Source organism: Pelmatolapia mariae, linkage group LG22 (assembly GCF_036321145.2).
Source record: "Pelmatolapia mariae isolate MD_Pm_ZW linkage group LG22, Pm_UMD_F_2, whole genome shotgun sequence".
In the NCBI taxonomy this organism is placed as follows: domain Eukaryota; kingdom Metazoa; phylum Chordata; class Actinopteri; order Cichliformes; family Cichlidae; genus Pelmatolapia; species Pelmatolapia mariae.
Window position 1 is genome coordinate 19542249 of NC_086245.2, and position 15416 is coordinate 19557664.

The 15416-nt window shown below is 41.4% G+C and overlaps 1 protein-coding gene across 6 annotated transcripts in view; it reads right to left on the reverse strand.

Annotated features, from left to right (window-relative positions):
* Nucleotides 1-8864: 8864 nt before the first annotated feature.
* The window catches only part of elmo1 (engulfment and cell motility 1 (ced-12 homolog, C. elegans)), a 105049-nt gene continuing 98497 nt past the window's right edge, over nt 8865-15416 (reverse strand). For all 6 annotated transcript variants that reach the window (XM_065470976.1, XM_065470977.1, XM_065470974.1 and 3 more), the window contains 4 exons: nt 14309-14416; nt 13841-13923; nt 11597-11674; nt 8865-10468 (listed from right to left, as the gene is read on the reverse strand). In XM_065470976.1, the coding sequence (XP_065327048.1) occupies nt 10268-10468; nt 11597-11674; nt 13841-13923; nt 14309-14416 (470 nt within the window). In that variant the 3' untranslated portion in view covers nt 8865-10267. The remainder of the gene's footprint in view (nt 10469-11596; nt 11675-13840; nt 13924-14308; nt 14417-15416) is intronic.

The following is a 15416-nucleotide window of genomic DNA, read 5'->3' on the forward strand; positions in this document are numbered from 1 at the left end:
CAGAACGGTTTACCTGCCACTTTATTAGGTACTCTTGTTCAATTGCTTTTTAATGCAAAGTTTCTAATCAGTCACATGGCAGATACTCGGTTCATTTAGGCATGTATGTACATGCCTGAATGAACCGAGTATCTGCCATGTGACTGATTAGAAAGTCACATGGCAGACTGATGTGCAGTATCTGCACCTGTTTGAAACAACCTGCTGAAATTCAAAACGTGTGTGCAAATGGAGAAGCAAGGTGACTTAAGCAAATTTGAATGTTGCATGGTTGTTGGAGCCACACTGACTCATCTGATTATTTCAGAAACTCCATCTCAAAGTCTAAGGAGCTTGGAAAGAAAAGCGTCTGGACTTTCGCCTTCAAGTTTCCTTGAAGGCGTTTCTCCTCTCAGCTGAGAAGCTTCTTCAGTTCTAGGGTCAAATGGTGGAGAGTCCCAGATTTAAACCCTGTGGGAGTATCCTCCCAAGAGGGACAAAAGGACCCCCTAATGATCCTCTACCTAATCATATGAGCTAAGGTGTGAAAACTGGTGTAGGTCACAATCAGACAAGGTTTCGGGTGAACCCATTGTGAAACCTTTATGACCACATTGTACCCCTCTTTTGACAGGTACCCTGTGGTCATATAGCTTAGGTAATGTTTTTTTGAACGTTGTCATGTTCAAGAAACTCAAATGGCCTCCACAGTCACCAGATCTCAGTCCAATAAAGCATGTGGGAGATGCCTTGGACATTCATCCGACAAATTTGCAACAAATATTGGAAGCTATCATTTCAATATGGAGCAAAATCTCAGAGGAATTTTCCAGCACCTTGTTGAATCTGTGGTAGCATGCAGGTCTGAACGCACGAACATTTCATTCTAAAAAAAACCTATATTTTGAAGTTTTATATAATGGTATAGAAATGTGTGAAGAAGTTATGGTTCATTTTTCTCTGTACATTTTTCGCCTTTATTTTTGAGTCCAATGAAGAAAGAAAACTGGGCTACGAATCAAATGAGCGAGTAGGTTTTGTGTGTGTGTGTGTGTGTGTGTGTGTGTGTGATTGGATGTGTCCACATGGTACGGGCCCCAACCACCCAGCTGTTGGGTCACACAGACGCCATAGATTAGTGATTTATTTTAATGGCTAGAAATATAAAACCACATTGAGAAAGATTGAAGTCAAGACAAATTAGAAAAAGAAAAATCTGAAAATGGAGTCTATGGCTGTAACCTTTCTGCACTATAATCAGCACACAGGGATTTCACCAATCACCAAAATCTATCAGTCTAGCAGCAGCCGTCTATTTGAAGATCTTTTTTTTTAACTCAGAAGCTTTTCAAGGTTTTAAAACACCATGAAAACGTCTACCAATACTTCCAATACTAGGAAAATGCACTCTTGTGTTCTAGCAGTTGTAATAAAAAGCTTTAGAAACAGTAGGATCAAACCACAACCCTTCCAAAGTGTCCATGGCCTCTGTTTGGCTCCAACCGTCCTTTTCTTACTGCTTTTAACCATTTAGTGCCTAAAATATCTGCAGGTCCTGTATCTCGGTAACTTTTGACCAAAGGTTCCCACAACACCTCAAACTGAGTCTTTCTTGATTCTTCACCCTGTTCATCAGCCGTTGCAATAAGCAGCCTTCACAATATTTTCCTACTGAAGTGATATTCCTGCTGTCAGCCTACACACACAGGCACTGGCAGGTTCTGCACTGGTAAATATAGACACTCAGGGCTGGTTTTGGCTTCCTTTAGTCTTGTGTCAGTCCCACACAATGCAGCATGAAAAAAATGGCCCAGTGGGAGTCTCTCCGCTTCATAATCAATCTGTCTCACCTGTAATGAGGCAAAGTCATAAATTCATGAAGAAAGCACTTTTAAAATTACACAAAGGAGGAGGCGGCACAAATAGGACTTTGACTAGAAGCATTTCATTTCTGTCTCATGGGACTTCACAATAAATTACTGTTGCCTTATTGATCACGGGGCAGGAAATTCTCTGCCTGCCAGTTCTGCAGAAGCAGCATGGCAGAGTCGGCTTAGGAGCCACACCTATTGTGTCTCAAAAAAACCAAACAAACGTGCAATGAAGGTTGAACATATCTTACACCTGGTTGAGGGATAAGACATTTGTTTTATCTGAAGCAGCTTTGGGTGGCAGGTTAGAGGGCTGGCGGTGGGGAAATCCAGAAGATTTATTGGTGCATCAGACAAACGCTCCCTGTGGTTGTGAGTTCATCGTCATCCATCTTTCATTCTCCCACGGCTCTTCTTCATCAAAGCGCCACGCAGCTGAACATATGGTGACTTTTGGTGAATTTGGGTGGAAATTATAGGAGCTAAATTTCCAATCCCAAAAACAGGCACCCGGGGCAATGTTTACCTCATTAACTGTCATATTAAAACAAGTTTCCTCTTCATCAGCCCCTCCTCCACCACCACCTCCTCATCACTGATGCTCCAGCTCTTCAAAGTCAATGCAAGTGATTCAAGGGCTCTGGTATACAACAAAGCACTCGTACGTTTTACAACATCAAGAGGCATCAGCCTTCACTAAAATTAGATGCTGATCAATGCAAAGGAGAACAGGCCTTGCTTGTGACAGATTTAGATGAAACAGAAGAGAGATGATATATGAGAAATAGAAAAAAAATAATAAGGGATGCTGTGATGGGAATTGACTAAAATGCATATAATGGAATAAGTGAGAGGCGGAGATGAGAGATGAGTGTGGGACCGTTTTAGCTCTGTTAGGTTTTGTTTCTTCTTGACAGGTACATTTCCTGGCAGGGATATGACTGCAAGGTGCAAGAAAAAGTAGGGCATTTTCTTTTCTTTTTTATGAATACAGACACTATTGTTCTGTAGTTGTTAAAGCGTCAGTAATTTGAAGACAAGTTCAGTTTGAAACGGAGGGAAAACTAATTTAGCGACCCAAATATTTGTGAATTTTCTAAGGCGGTTTGGTTTCTGATGTCAGGAATTAAATGAACCCTGAAAAAAAAAAAAACAAGCAGGAAATTTTGAAATCTACTAATCCAGTGAAACACGAATTAGTAGATTCCTCAACATATCCTCTAGATTTTGTGGTAAGATTGCGTTCTCATCCGTCTCTGCTCGGCTGTGGTCATAAACCATTTCAGGTGTTGCAATTAGCGATACACATTAACTTGGCCTCTTCTAAATTTACAGCAGTTTCCCGTGATTCAGGACGGGCACGTCTTGGCAGACTGCACCTCTGGCTCTATTAGATGCGCATTAGTCCCGTTGTGCCTGTAAAACACTTGCAATTGCTGAGTGACTGCTGCACTCTGCGAAGAGCTCTTCAATCAATCACCACAGCACCAGCACCAATGAAGATAAGACTTTCAGATTGCTGAGATTAAGCAACTGTTGGGGCGGGAATGGAAATCACTTCCAGACTTGTACTCATTCATCTAAATCACAGTTTCCCCACTTTCAGTGGGATGATCTTTGTCTGGGTTGATGCAGTCATTTCGCCGTGATAATCCTGGGTCAGGGCTCCGGGTGCTGCAGCAGCAGGAGGAAAAGTAAGAGTCAGTGCACACGCGTCTGTTCAGAAGTAATTTACTTACAGATTCTGTCTTTATTGTTAGGATGGAGCTGATGTTTTATGCATGTGTGATGTAATTTATTTGCACTTTCATTTTCATTTTCCCCTCGAGATGGATTGCAATCCCTTTGGTGAGCATGCTTTTCCTTTTTTCTTCCTACACCAACTCCTTGTACAAGTAATTCCAAACTGCTTATGTCTCATTGTGAATATAGAGAAAACAAAGCCTTCTTCCTACCACAGTATATGGAGATTTTTATAAAGTGTATTTTAATTTATATATGTAATAAAAACACTTGGATTTTAAGAAAAGCTATAAGACTGCAGCTTCCAGCTCTTTTGATTTTGCTCCATATGGACTGAAAATTGTTGCCCTTGGGTCAGGTGAATAATAACACACAAGGGAAATGGATCTGTCCCTGCACTCATCAATAGCATCAGTGTTGTTTCTGATACGTGCCAGATTGGACTAAAGTCTAAAGAAATGAGAAACTCAGTGAATGCAAGCGGAGAAAACAAGTCAATACAAATGATGAGCAAGAGAACTTGGAACCACTCTCCAATGTATTTTTTTTCTCCTCTGCCTGTTAGCTGCTATTTTGGCACCATTAGATTTGTGATTTACTCGAGTAAGACGACGTTTTGTCAATAACACCCTTAGGGAGAAACTGAACTATGGCAGCGCATTCGATAATAAAAGTATAGTTTCTTTGTTTGTATTGGTTTCACCCTTAATCCTGCTTTGAAGATGCTTTGCTGGTGTGGTAAGAAATCTCTAAAAAGGCACAAAGCTTCCTGACCCCCCAAGTCTTCAATGCAATGGAAATAGAAGCGGGACAACAGCAACAAGCAGCACAAGACCAATTCTAACTCAGAGTTTAAAAGGATTAGTTCAACCATATCACACACAAAAACATTTCCCAAAGAGAAGTTTAGTGGGATTTTGAAATATCTCTAGCTGGCAAATCTGCTGCTCTGAAGATAAAAGGAATTTTACTGCAATAAAAAAACCCCCAAACTGGCAGAGAAAATAGCTGCGGATCTGCAGACCTCGCCGCCATAGTTTCAGCTGCAACCGTTTGTGAGTTTGTCTGGGCTGACCCTTAAATGCTATCAAGTGGATGCTGGTGAGTGCAGAAGGGGCGATGAGTTTGCCATGCTAGCTTGTCTGATAACCTGCTGTGGAAGTGTGCATGCCCATGTAATCAGTTCCAGCCTTAATCTGATTTGATTAGTGTATCCTCCTGGATGAGGAGACGAGATGCGCCCTGCTGGCTCCGGCCCTCGGGCTGCTGTCTCGCTCTCTGCATGAAGTCTCCAAGAACTCGTAATGAGGCCAGCCAAGTCCTTTTTCCTCTTGCTTGTCGCAGATGAGCGTGCGTGGAAAAATAAACACAGACAGCACTCTTGCGTACACAAACACCGAAGCACACAGTGCACCTTATATAATAAAAACAGATATGGATTTGTGGTATATAGAAATAAAATCCCCACTGACCTGCAGCTGAGGATGCATTCAGAATATATTGATCGATATATCTGTAAAACAAGCAAATAATACAAGTGCCTCAGTATGAAACACTGCAATGCAATGGGGTTGACAGAAATGTTGCATAGCATTAGTTCTGACACATCAGAGCAATTGCTGATGCCCTTCTGATTCCCATCGGCATGCTACGTGAACTGCTTCAGCCTGCATACAGATTTACTGTTAGTGCAACCCACACCCACCCAAGCACCTACAGTTCATAACCTTTTAACTTAGTCAGTGTCAAACTCATAGCCACTAACATCTGCTCTGCTGCTGCCTGCCCTGTGTAGACATGGAAGAATGGGAATGTGTGCTCTTGGCTCCTTAAGCTCCCTAAGTACATGTGTGGAAGGGCGGGGAGGTCCTAGAACAGAGACATACCACCAACTTCTGTTACTGCAGATAAAGTAGCTATCCCACTTTGACTCAAGTGATCCTGACACAACAGCAGGCAGGAGGCCCCTTTTACTTCAGTAGCCTAAATGATACAGTTACTGTCAGTATTTTAATCTGATTCTCTCATGTAGCTGACTGCAATTTTCTATACAACCAAATTTGGATTTAGTTCATATTCATTCCTCATCTGTTGCACCTCAGGAAGGCATGCAGAAGCCTTATTAAATCACCTACCCTCTGGCACTGGAAAGTGGAATGTTTGATTACTTGAACATGGAAAATAGAAAAGACTGAACTAACCCAGTTAAAAATTTATACAGGGAGACATATTACAAGGTGGGCATGCACAAAATCCGAGCCCATCGAATTGCCATCATTATGAATATTTGGGACTGTAGGACGGCATGAGGTTTGTCAGTGTTAAGATTTGATATGTGAACCGTATGTCACACTTAACATGAACTGATTTTAAGTTTAGGGTTTTGGTATTCCTCTAATGAGTAGCTACTAGATATTCACAAAGAACATCAGGTCTACTGAGTAATCCACTCTACCAGACTGGCTGTTCTCACATACACAGCACAGCTTCCCCTCGCAGGAATGGAGCCATTTAACTGTGACAGTTCAAATAACTGCATGCTGCGCGTGAGTGAGAGACACTGTGACTGAAACGAAGGCTGGGTGGGAGGCAAGAGGTAGAATATTTTCTTCCTCGCTTAAGAGAGTGAGAGACAGACGCTGTTAGGCACTGACTTACATTTCTAATGAGCACAGGGCATCAGTATCCATTAGTGTGAGAACAATCTTCGCCTAAAGATGGAGGTTCCTGGGCCGGGTGGCAGATAGAGCCGTCAAGCAGGAAATGGTGTCACACACTAAGGAGTAGGGAGCCGCCATGACCTGCGTGTTGGGAAATAAACATCCTGTGACACAGCCAGGCATGTAATGGGAAAACCCAAGCACCAAAACCAGGGACGTATACACAAAAGGCAAACTGAGATTAAATATTGAGTTTAAAAACAAAAGCTGGTGCTTAGTAGTTCACGAGTTTCACTGATATTTTTTTTTCATAAATCTTTTAAGGATTTTCCAGTGACTGCTCTGAAAGTAGTAATATTATGAGTTTGGAATTCATGTAATGTGTCACTAACAAAAGTTGAACTATTTAGCTGTGAAATAAAATATTAACTTTGAAAATTGCATTTTCTGCCGACTTCCACACAGAACTCTATTTCAAAGTAAAAGGGCAGATTCATAAAGATGAAATATTGCTTTAATAAAGGCGACATTCTCTGTGAGAGAAATACCTGCTCTGAAAGTGGCACAACATAAAATGCCACACTTTTGGTTGCTTTGAATGGAGCTGTAACAGCTTCTGGACAGACGGAGATGAACCTGCGGTCTCTGCAGGACGTCTGTGAGGTGGGATGGTGCAGAAACTCTATTACTCACCATGACGATTCCCACCCACCTGAATGCAAGGTGTGTGCTGTTTGAATTACTGTACAGAAGCTGAACGTTTTTATTTAGCTTGCATTATTTGGTTATTTTTAGCTGAGTTTTTATCCTTAGTCAAGATGATCCCACAATGCTTCACTAACAATGGGGAGACCAATCCATGACTGATATATTTCCATTCTGTTTTTATCCAAATTTCCTTTTACTGCATTGGCAGAGTGATTCTTATGTTAAAAAACAAAGCAGGTATTTTAGAGATGGTACTGAATGGTGGATCTAAATCTGATGGTACTTTTCTGTGTCCATTCCATCAGTTTTGACAGAATCAGCAACACAATTGGCTGACATACAGCTGTGTACTTATTGACCATGATTTGAACCAAAAAATACAAGTGCCACTGATTTTCAGTCCAGTTGTTCTATAATTTGGCATATCTCAGCCTTTTCCTCCCGTTTTCCTTCCTTAAGAATGATTCCTTGACAGCCACCTTTCCATTGAGACCATTTCAGGTTGGGGCTTCAGTGAACCGCTGATGGATCAACTGAAGGGACAGATGCATCTCTTGGGTCCTGTGTCAGGGCTTTTCCCTATTTCTTAAGGACATGACTTTCAGATACTATTCATATGCCCCAGATATTTTTTTTAAGACCTGACAGTTCTTCTTTTGTCCTTGACTTGTTCAGTTTCCTCACATTTTAAAGGACACACTGCACACCATGCCAGGAGATCCCAAGTTTGTAGCTAATTGTGCAAAAATACAATTTTATGCATGATCTTTGGTTAGATTCAACTAAAGAAATGGGGAAAAATATTCTGCTTCTAATAAAATGCATAGAGAAATTTAGTCTTAAATGGGTTCTTTGTTAAGTTGTCTGTGTCGACACAACACTGGTTGAGTTAGGTGCTTTTTTCTAATGCTTGAGTGATAAGTCACTATAAAGCGGCTTCAAAAACAAACCAAAACATCACTTTCAAAATTTTCAGGTACAAGGACTGCATTGAAAAGGAGTGAAAAAGTAGCCAATGACCAAAGAAGGTCTTTAAACTTTTGCTCAAGACCACTTTAAAGAATTGCTAGAGAGTCTGACAAAAATCTTGAAAAGTTTGGTGGCGTTTGAAATGAAGGACTCGATCTATACTGCGGAAGCTTGTCAGGGTCAACGAAAGGTTCGTAAGGATATCAAGATGCGAGTCTAACTGTTTTTAGAAACTGAGGATTTAACCAAGACATCTGCAGACTGAGTTGCACTGGAGAAAAAACCTGGTTACCCAAGAAACAAGAAAAGGACTGAGGTGAACACACTGGAAAACACCCACTTAACTTAGTTCCAATATGTCTGGTCCAGACAAGTTGGTTTGGCGAAATCTTGTATCACATATCCATGTAGAAGAGCCCAGAAGAACCCTGGTGCTGGATCTGGGTTTATCAAGCAAACTTTAAAGTTTAAAGCCAAGAATAATTTAGGACCATATTGTGATACTTCATCAAAGTCTGGTAACTTCTCTTAAAATGGTTTTGCGTTAGTGTAGCTGTTTGACACTGATGATCTTAAAGTCTGTGTCCAGATGCAGACTGACACAAAACTCCTTCATATGCCTGTGAATTGAATCCCGTGCCAACATGCGATTTGGTCAGATAATATCGAAGTGCTTTCATTTGTGTTATAGTTAATCTTGTTTTATCTGTTCCATTAAAAACAGATTGCCTCCAGGACCGTTACCTATTAATTATAGCGATGTGTCTTTCATTGTTAAAAGAAAAAATCTTTCCACAGGATTCGGCCTGAGTGACAAATCAGAATAAATGTCTCAATACAGAGTGAAATTACTATTAATGCTTTTCATCACGAATCATGTCTTGGACCCTTGCGGTTGTGCTTTGTGAATGAAGAGAGGCACAGTGTAAACTGGTTACAGTTGTTAAACCTTTAATGTAAACAGCAGTTTTGAGGGGCTTTGAAAAAAATCCTAAAGAAAAAAAAAAACAATCTGAAGGCATTAAATAGGAAGGGGGAGGGGGGAATATATAAATCATACTTAGAAATAACAACCACGATCTGCTTTTAAATTAAAAAAATACATAAACTCTCAATTTTGTGGCCATATGGTCCTGAACATACACAAAAAATGTCAACTTCCCTTGATCAAATACTAACTTACATTTTGCAATACTAACTACCTGGCACATTCACAATTTTTGTTCTTTTTCGTTTTTCTAAAGGAAAATCACTAAATCATAGTCATTTTACAAATGATAAACGAAACAAACAAAAAAAAGCTAAAATATTGCTTAGGAATGTTGTGTACAGCAGTCTTTACAACGAGAGACCCAAACGAGCGAGAGACAAGTGTGTGTTTGAGCGCGTGTTGCACAATGGTAGCGCTTTTACAGTTGTTCTATGGCAAAGCCACTGTGTAGGTGTGTACAATAAGCAATAAGCAGTGGTGGGATAATTACATTTATATTTCAAAAAGAGGCTTTTTACTGTGGTACAGTGCCTGGATTTCAAGGATTGACTTTTTCTAACAGTCTCTATTACATGTGAAGCAGGGCAGAGTAGATAGACAACACTATTTTTTCTTTTTCTGTTTTAAAAAGTATTCATCTTAAAAGGTAATTCAGCCTCTTGGGAAACACTTAGCTGCCACAATTGTCCTACTGTAAGTGGGAATGTGACAGGAAATACTACTGGGAAGTTGACGCCCCCCTCCCCGTTGACACCCAATCGTCCTTCCCTGCTCCAGAATCACACAACCACCATCTTGATCCCTACAGCCTTCACCCCCTCCTGACAAAAGCCCTGAGGAAAAATAATAACATGAACATAAAGGAAGGACAATCCAATGGAATTTCTAAGCTTTTTTGTCCACAATATTCTTGAAGCAAAATGACAGCGCCGCAGCCAAGAAGAAGAAAAGGGTGAATGTCTTCAAACACCAGACACTGGAGGAGAGTGAAGAAGGAGGAGGAGGAGGAGGAGACGTGGGACGACCAACGACAGGCCAAACAAACACTTCCTGGTTTCTCTTCTCCATGGCAACGTGATGACTCTGCATCGACCCCCAAGTCCCTCAAGTGCAAACAGTTATCGTTAATACGCACCTTTTTCTCCCTTATAAACATCTAGCAAGAAGCAAGAGGAAAATAGTTCAAGAAATCCTTTTTTTTCTTTCAATCACAGTTCATTTTTTTATATTATATGTTTTTTTTTTTATTATTTATTCTTGTTCCAGTTTATAAGAAAAGGGGACCGGTCCAGTGAATACAGTGGGTTTAGGGTTTGTTTCGGGTTCGGGTTTGTGGGGTCGTACAGCTAGTTACAGTCGTAAACAAAGTCATAGTTGCTAGGCTCTTTGGGAATTGGGGGCGGGGCCTCTGGAATCTGGATGTTCTCTAGATCCAAGAGGCGAAGCTTCATCTCCATAGAGAGCAGGGTGTCCATGTCAGATTTGGTGTATTCGCTGGTCATCTCCTTACCCAGGAGGGCATTCAGACCATCTGTCCACACACAATACTGCGGAGAGACGGGCAGAGGCACATTAATTATAATATTCATAAGAATGGTTAAAAAAAAAGGTACGGCACAAAGAACAAAACCTCTAAAATCTACTCTAGGAAACAGAGAAAACACCTTCAAAAAAGGGCAAAAAGTTTCTACATTCCTCAGTGAAAGCTTTCAGGCATTACACCTTTGTTTACAGTGAGTTATATTTGGCCCCAATCTATAAAAAACCACCAACATTGCAATTCTATTTGCCACAATCCCCAAGGATTATCAGCTATTTATAAGTAGAGCTGTCTTAAAGCCTTTTGGGGCAAACTAAAATTAAGTCAAGTAAACTGGGTCGAGTCATTGTCAAGTCAGAAGTCCAAATAAAGTTCATTCTAAGCCAACGGCAAACAGGCTGGTGTACTATGAATGCTCATCATTTCATATGCGACGTTTAAACAGTGCTAGTTATGCTTTACATGTCAGAAAACAAGTTTTTTTCACTTTACCTACACAAGCTTAAAAGCACAAACAAAGCTAAACAAATGAAGATGAAAAACAGGCACACAAGTGTAAAACAAGTATATATACTGCATATATGGCACCAGACAGGTATGCCTATATGGTGTATAATGCTGGACTTTATGTTTAGAAATGGCGTTATAAACCTTCCCAGACTGATAGGTAGCAATGATTGCTTCTCTAAGATGAAAGTCTGTTTACACACCTGAATGCTCCAGACCAGCAAACTCCCAAAACTTCTGCTTTTAGAGGGATCGTCACACTTACTGATGATCAGTTAATCAGCTGTATTCAATTAGCAGCACCTGGCTGCTCTTGGTGTACTTATTTTTATCTTCTATATCCCAAATATCGACAGTCATTGGACAATACAAACCACTCTTTTGATGATAAAACTTTAAAAAAAGCAATAAAATCATGTTGAAGGGTCCTAATTTTTATAACATAAGCCTGACATACAGCTTTGGTCTTTATACTTGTTTTTCGATGAAATTATATCTGTCCATAAAGCCATCTCTCCACTATTTAAGTGTCAGCTCTATACCTGCATAAACCATGCATAGGGTCTCTATGCGTAATCCCACACGTTCATGCTGTGTGACACTGTCAACAACTGCAGGGTCAGCTTACCTCATGCTTGTCAGGAGCGATAAAATTTAAGTATTCGTCCGACTCGTAGAGGACAGAGAAGGCCAGCTCTAACACCTCCTGCAGAGAGGACAGAGTGAAAAGCAGAGGGAGAATGTGAGGCGGAGAAAATGGTGCAAAGACCGAGCGAGAGTGGAGGAGGTGGGACGGAGAGAGGTAGAAGCAAAAAAGAAAAGAAGAAGAAATACCAGGTGAGATTTACAGTACAATGCTACCATACTAGTGCGATCCTGCTCTCCTCCACGTCCCATCACCATCTGTTATATCAGCTGCACATTAACTCATCCGGTACCAGTGAGATATATGTAGGGATCTTTTTATATTAGCTACTGTAAAATAACAGTAGGGGCTGCGGATCGGGGACAAAAAAGACAAATTCACTTCGGTCTCTTTTATGAAATTAACTGGACGGAGAAGGAGGACAGTGTAGTGACAGAGCCAGATTTGTAGATGTATGCAAGTAATTTATCTGTGTGAAATTAGCGTCTGGTTTTACGAAGCCAGTAGGGGATTACTCAGTCAGAGGCTGAGCCTGGAGCCAGGGAGAGCTTAAAAGAATCTGTGGTCAGATTTGACTCAGAGAGGGAAAAAAAAACAAAGTAGTGCTGAGAGTAATTCTCTCTACTCTGTGCAGCTGGTTTAAGCTGCACACTCACACAGTGAGCATCTAAAAGGGCAGTCGTTACTATATTTACCCTCTTAATTCAGTGCGTTTGCTACTTATAGGTAAAGAACCTGTTATAATTACTTAACTCAAAGAACAGCTGATGGAGTGTGACTGGTTTTTGGGTACTGTAGATCAAGTTATTCCTGAGGGTGTTCGTGCACTTCATGAAACAGTTGTTGAGCGTTTCAGCAGTAAGCAGGAAATGAGTGTTATACCCACATTAAATGAACAACATTGTTAGTTTTTCCAGGTTTATGACCTCAAAGCTAATTCCTCTCTTTTTTGGTGCAATTAAAAGACAGATCGTGTTCATTTGTTACCGCTCTGCTTTTCTTGAACTTATTAAGTGCATGCACCTTTTACTGGTGCTGCAGCTGTCTTTTTGGTAATGGGTTAATTTAATTTCCTCTTTCCCACAATATATATTTTTAAAAATAATAAATGTGCACTTGCTTTTTAGATGATGATGATCCCCCCCCCCCCCCCCCCCCCCACACACACACACACACACACACACATAAACTGGTCCCATTATAAATTGCTGGAACATTATGGAAATCCACCAAAGCATGCAATCATCCACACTTGTCATATATCCTCCAATCATTTGTGTGATGCTGTAACGTAAAGCTGAAAAGGCGTGCTTCAGAAATGAGACGGATGAAGCAGCACAGACGACAGGCGTCCCTTTTACTGCAATAACGCTTCATAATAAAAGGTAAAGCAGGTGTCAGAAATGAGGGAAATATGGCATCCACGTTAGAGACATATGGAAGCGCTTACTACATATCTGGAGGAATTTGGGAGATAATATGGAAACACTTCACACTTCTCTATTCTTCCAGTGTCCCACAAACGGTGCACTGCCAGCTCTGCTCTCAAGTCTGTAGAGGTGACTTTGGCTGGTCTTCTAACAGTGAGTAATGAAATGTGCTTATGTTCTCATTCACAAGGCTGGGACAGGCCTGCTAGACAGCCCACAGACCCCCCTCAGGTCATTCTCCTAGACCTGCGCTTATCGACAAGGTAATAAAAGAGACAAAGCAGAGAGGAGGCGTGCTCCTTTGTCTTCAAGGCTATTTATCCAAGATCCAATATATCGGAGTCCCGTGGGTGGGGGCCGAGGGTTTGCAGAGGAAAAGTACGAACGAGGAAGAGCTGATGTGTACACAGATGCAGACATGATGGCTCTTTCATCCTGGTTGAGGCACCGCAGAGGGCACGCCCAAACGTTACTATCACACCTTCACAGCGAAGAAAAGATGCCAGCACGTTTTTAGCGCCTTTAGTGCCTTTAGCGTAATTGTCGTCTGTAACTAACAGACTATTCAGTGACTTATTTCTACGCGAGGCCTCTAACGGAGACGTCTCTGTGCAGAGCGCTGAGACGCAAGTTATTGTGTTATTTCCTAAAGCAAAATTATGTAACCGACGTCCTCGTTATGCAACTCTTGCATACACAGGAACTCATTCTCTCGCCTGGATACACACTCACCCGCCCACACACATGCACATGTGCACATGCATGTATATGCGCACGCACACACACAAACACACACCTTGTTTTGCTTCAGGGCTCCCTTTTCCTTCATGTGAGGACAGTCTTTGCCAGTGATAACAGCTTTGATATCAGCCACAGGCACTGCAGAGAGGACAGAAGTGAGTTTACAACAACGACAACAACAACAACAACAACAACATCATCATCCCCTTGACAACTGTGCTATCCCATATGGGTTCTTGTTTTGTTTTTTTTCCTTTTTCCTTCAAGTGATTAAAACTTAAAATTTTCCCCAAATCTGTCACTGTGCAAGGCCCACAAGAAAAACTGATGTTAACACTGTCTGTAAAAAGCCAACTGTTAGTGTCGGTGACTGCTGCTCGTCTCTAAATTCGGCAAGACACACATTTGTGCAGGATACTGATAAATATTTTCCTCTGCAAGTCATTGGGAAAGCAGTTAAATAGAAATTGTGCTAAAATACTGTAAAAAAACAAAACAAAAAACTATTAAAGGTTTTACTCACGTTTGTCCTGTAAAGAGTCATGGGGCACCTCACCCTGAGGGCTCTCTTCCAGATCTCCATAGTGCAGGACTTTATGATTCGGAGACAGACGGCAGTACCAAAACTTATCTAGAACAAATGATGAGAAAGACAGGAAGACAGAAGGGAGTAAGAAGCAGATTTAGAGGTGTTATGAAATAAGCAGTAGCTGGCAAAGGCATCATACGGGTATGGATCTGCATGACTCATCAACAGCAGAGAAAATTAGCATGGCAGAAAATATGTGTCAAAAAATAAAACAGCCTTGAGGAAAATCCACAGATGGGCAATGATGATCTCCACTAGGCAGGGAGGGAGGGATCTGGACGGGCAACAACAAAACCGGCGGCCTTCATCACCGAACAATGATTCAACAGCAGAAAACATGGTCGATTCAAGATCACAAAAGGACATCCAGGTTTCTTTAACTCTCACTCAAAAGGCTCAAAAGAGCATGAAACCTTAACTGTGACCTGATTAAACGAAGGGTCCTTGGCAGAGACATGGGATCCAAGCTACTTTTCTGTGAAGACTGAGGAAATGAGGTAAAAAATTACAGTCTTTTAATATCAAAAGCTAAGGTTCTCTCTAAAAGGCAATCAAAGCTCACATCCAACATTACAAAGGCTATCAAAGATAAAGCATCAATTATATCAGCTATATATGTCAGCAAAATATTATAGGTGAGCAAAAAAAAGGCTGCAAGCTGATCTGGATTTACTGTGCATAGGTTGTCACATCATTGTAACCGTTAAGAGGACCCTTCAAGTCAAAATCGTGATGGTGTGTTTTTCTCGTGGCCGCTCTCCTGAGCAATCCTCCAGCAGCTTCAGCACCAGTTGTGTCTGTACACACTGCTGGTTGTTGTCTCCATCAGCAGCCTCTGCCTCCAGCCTGGTGTTTGTCGGCCGTTTCCTGGCAAGGTGGGCATCGAGCTGAGCTGGCAGAAAGCGTGCACAGACTGGGGAGTTCGGCTCGGTGTGTGCACAGTCCAAATCCTAATTGCTGAAAATAGACAGTCGGTGCTGCCAGGCCATTGGTTCGAGTGGCACTGGTCCACAGGGAGCTGAGAAGAGATCTGCGCAGTGGC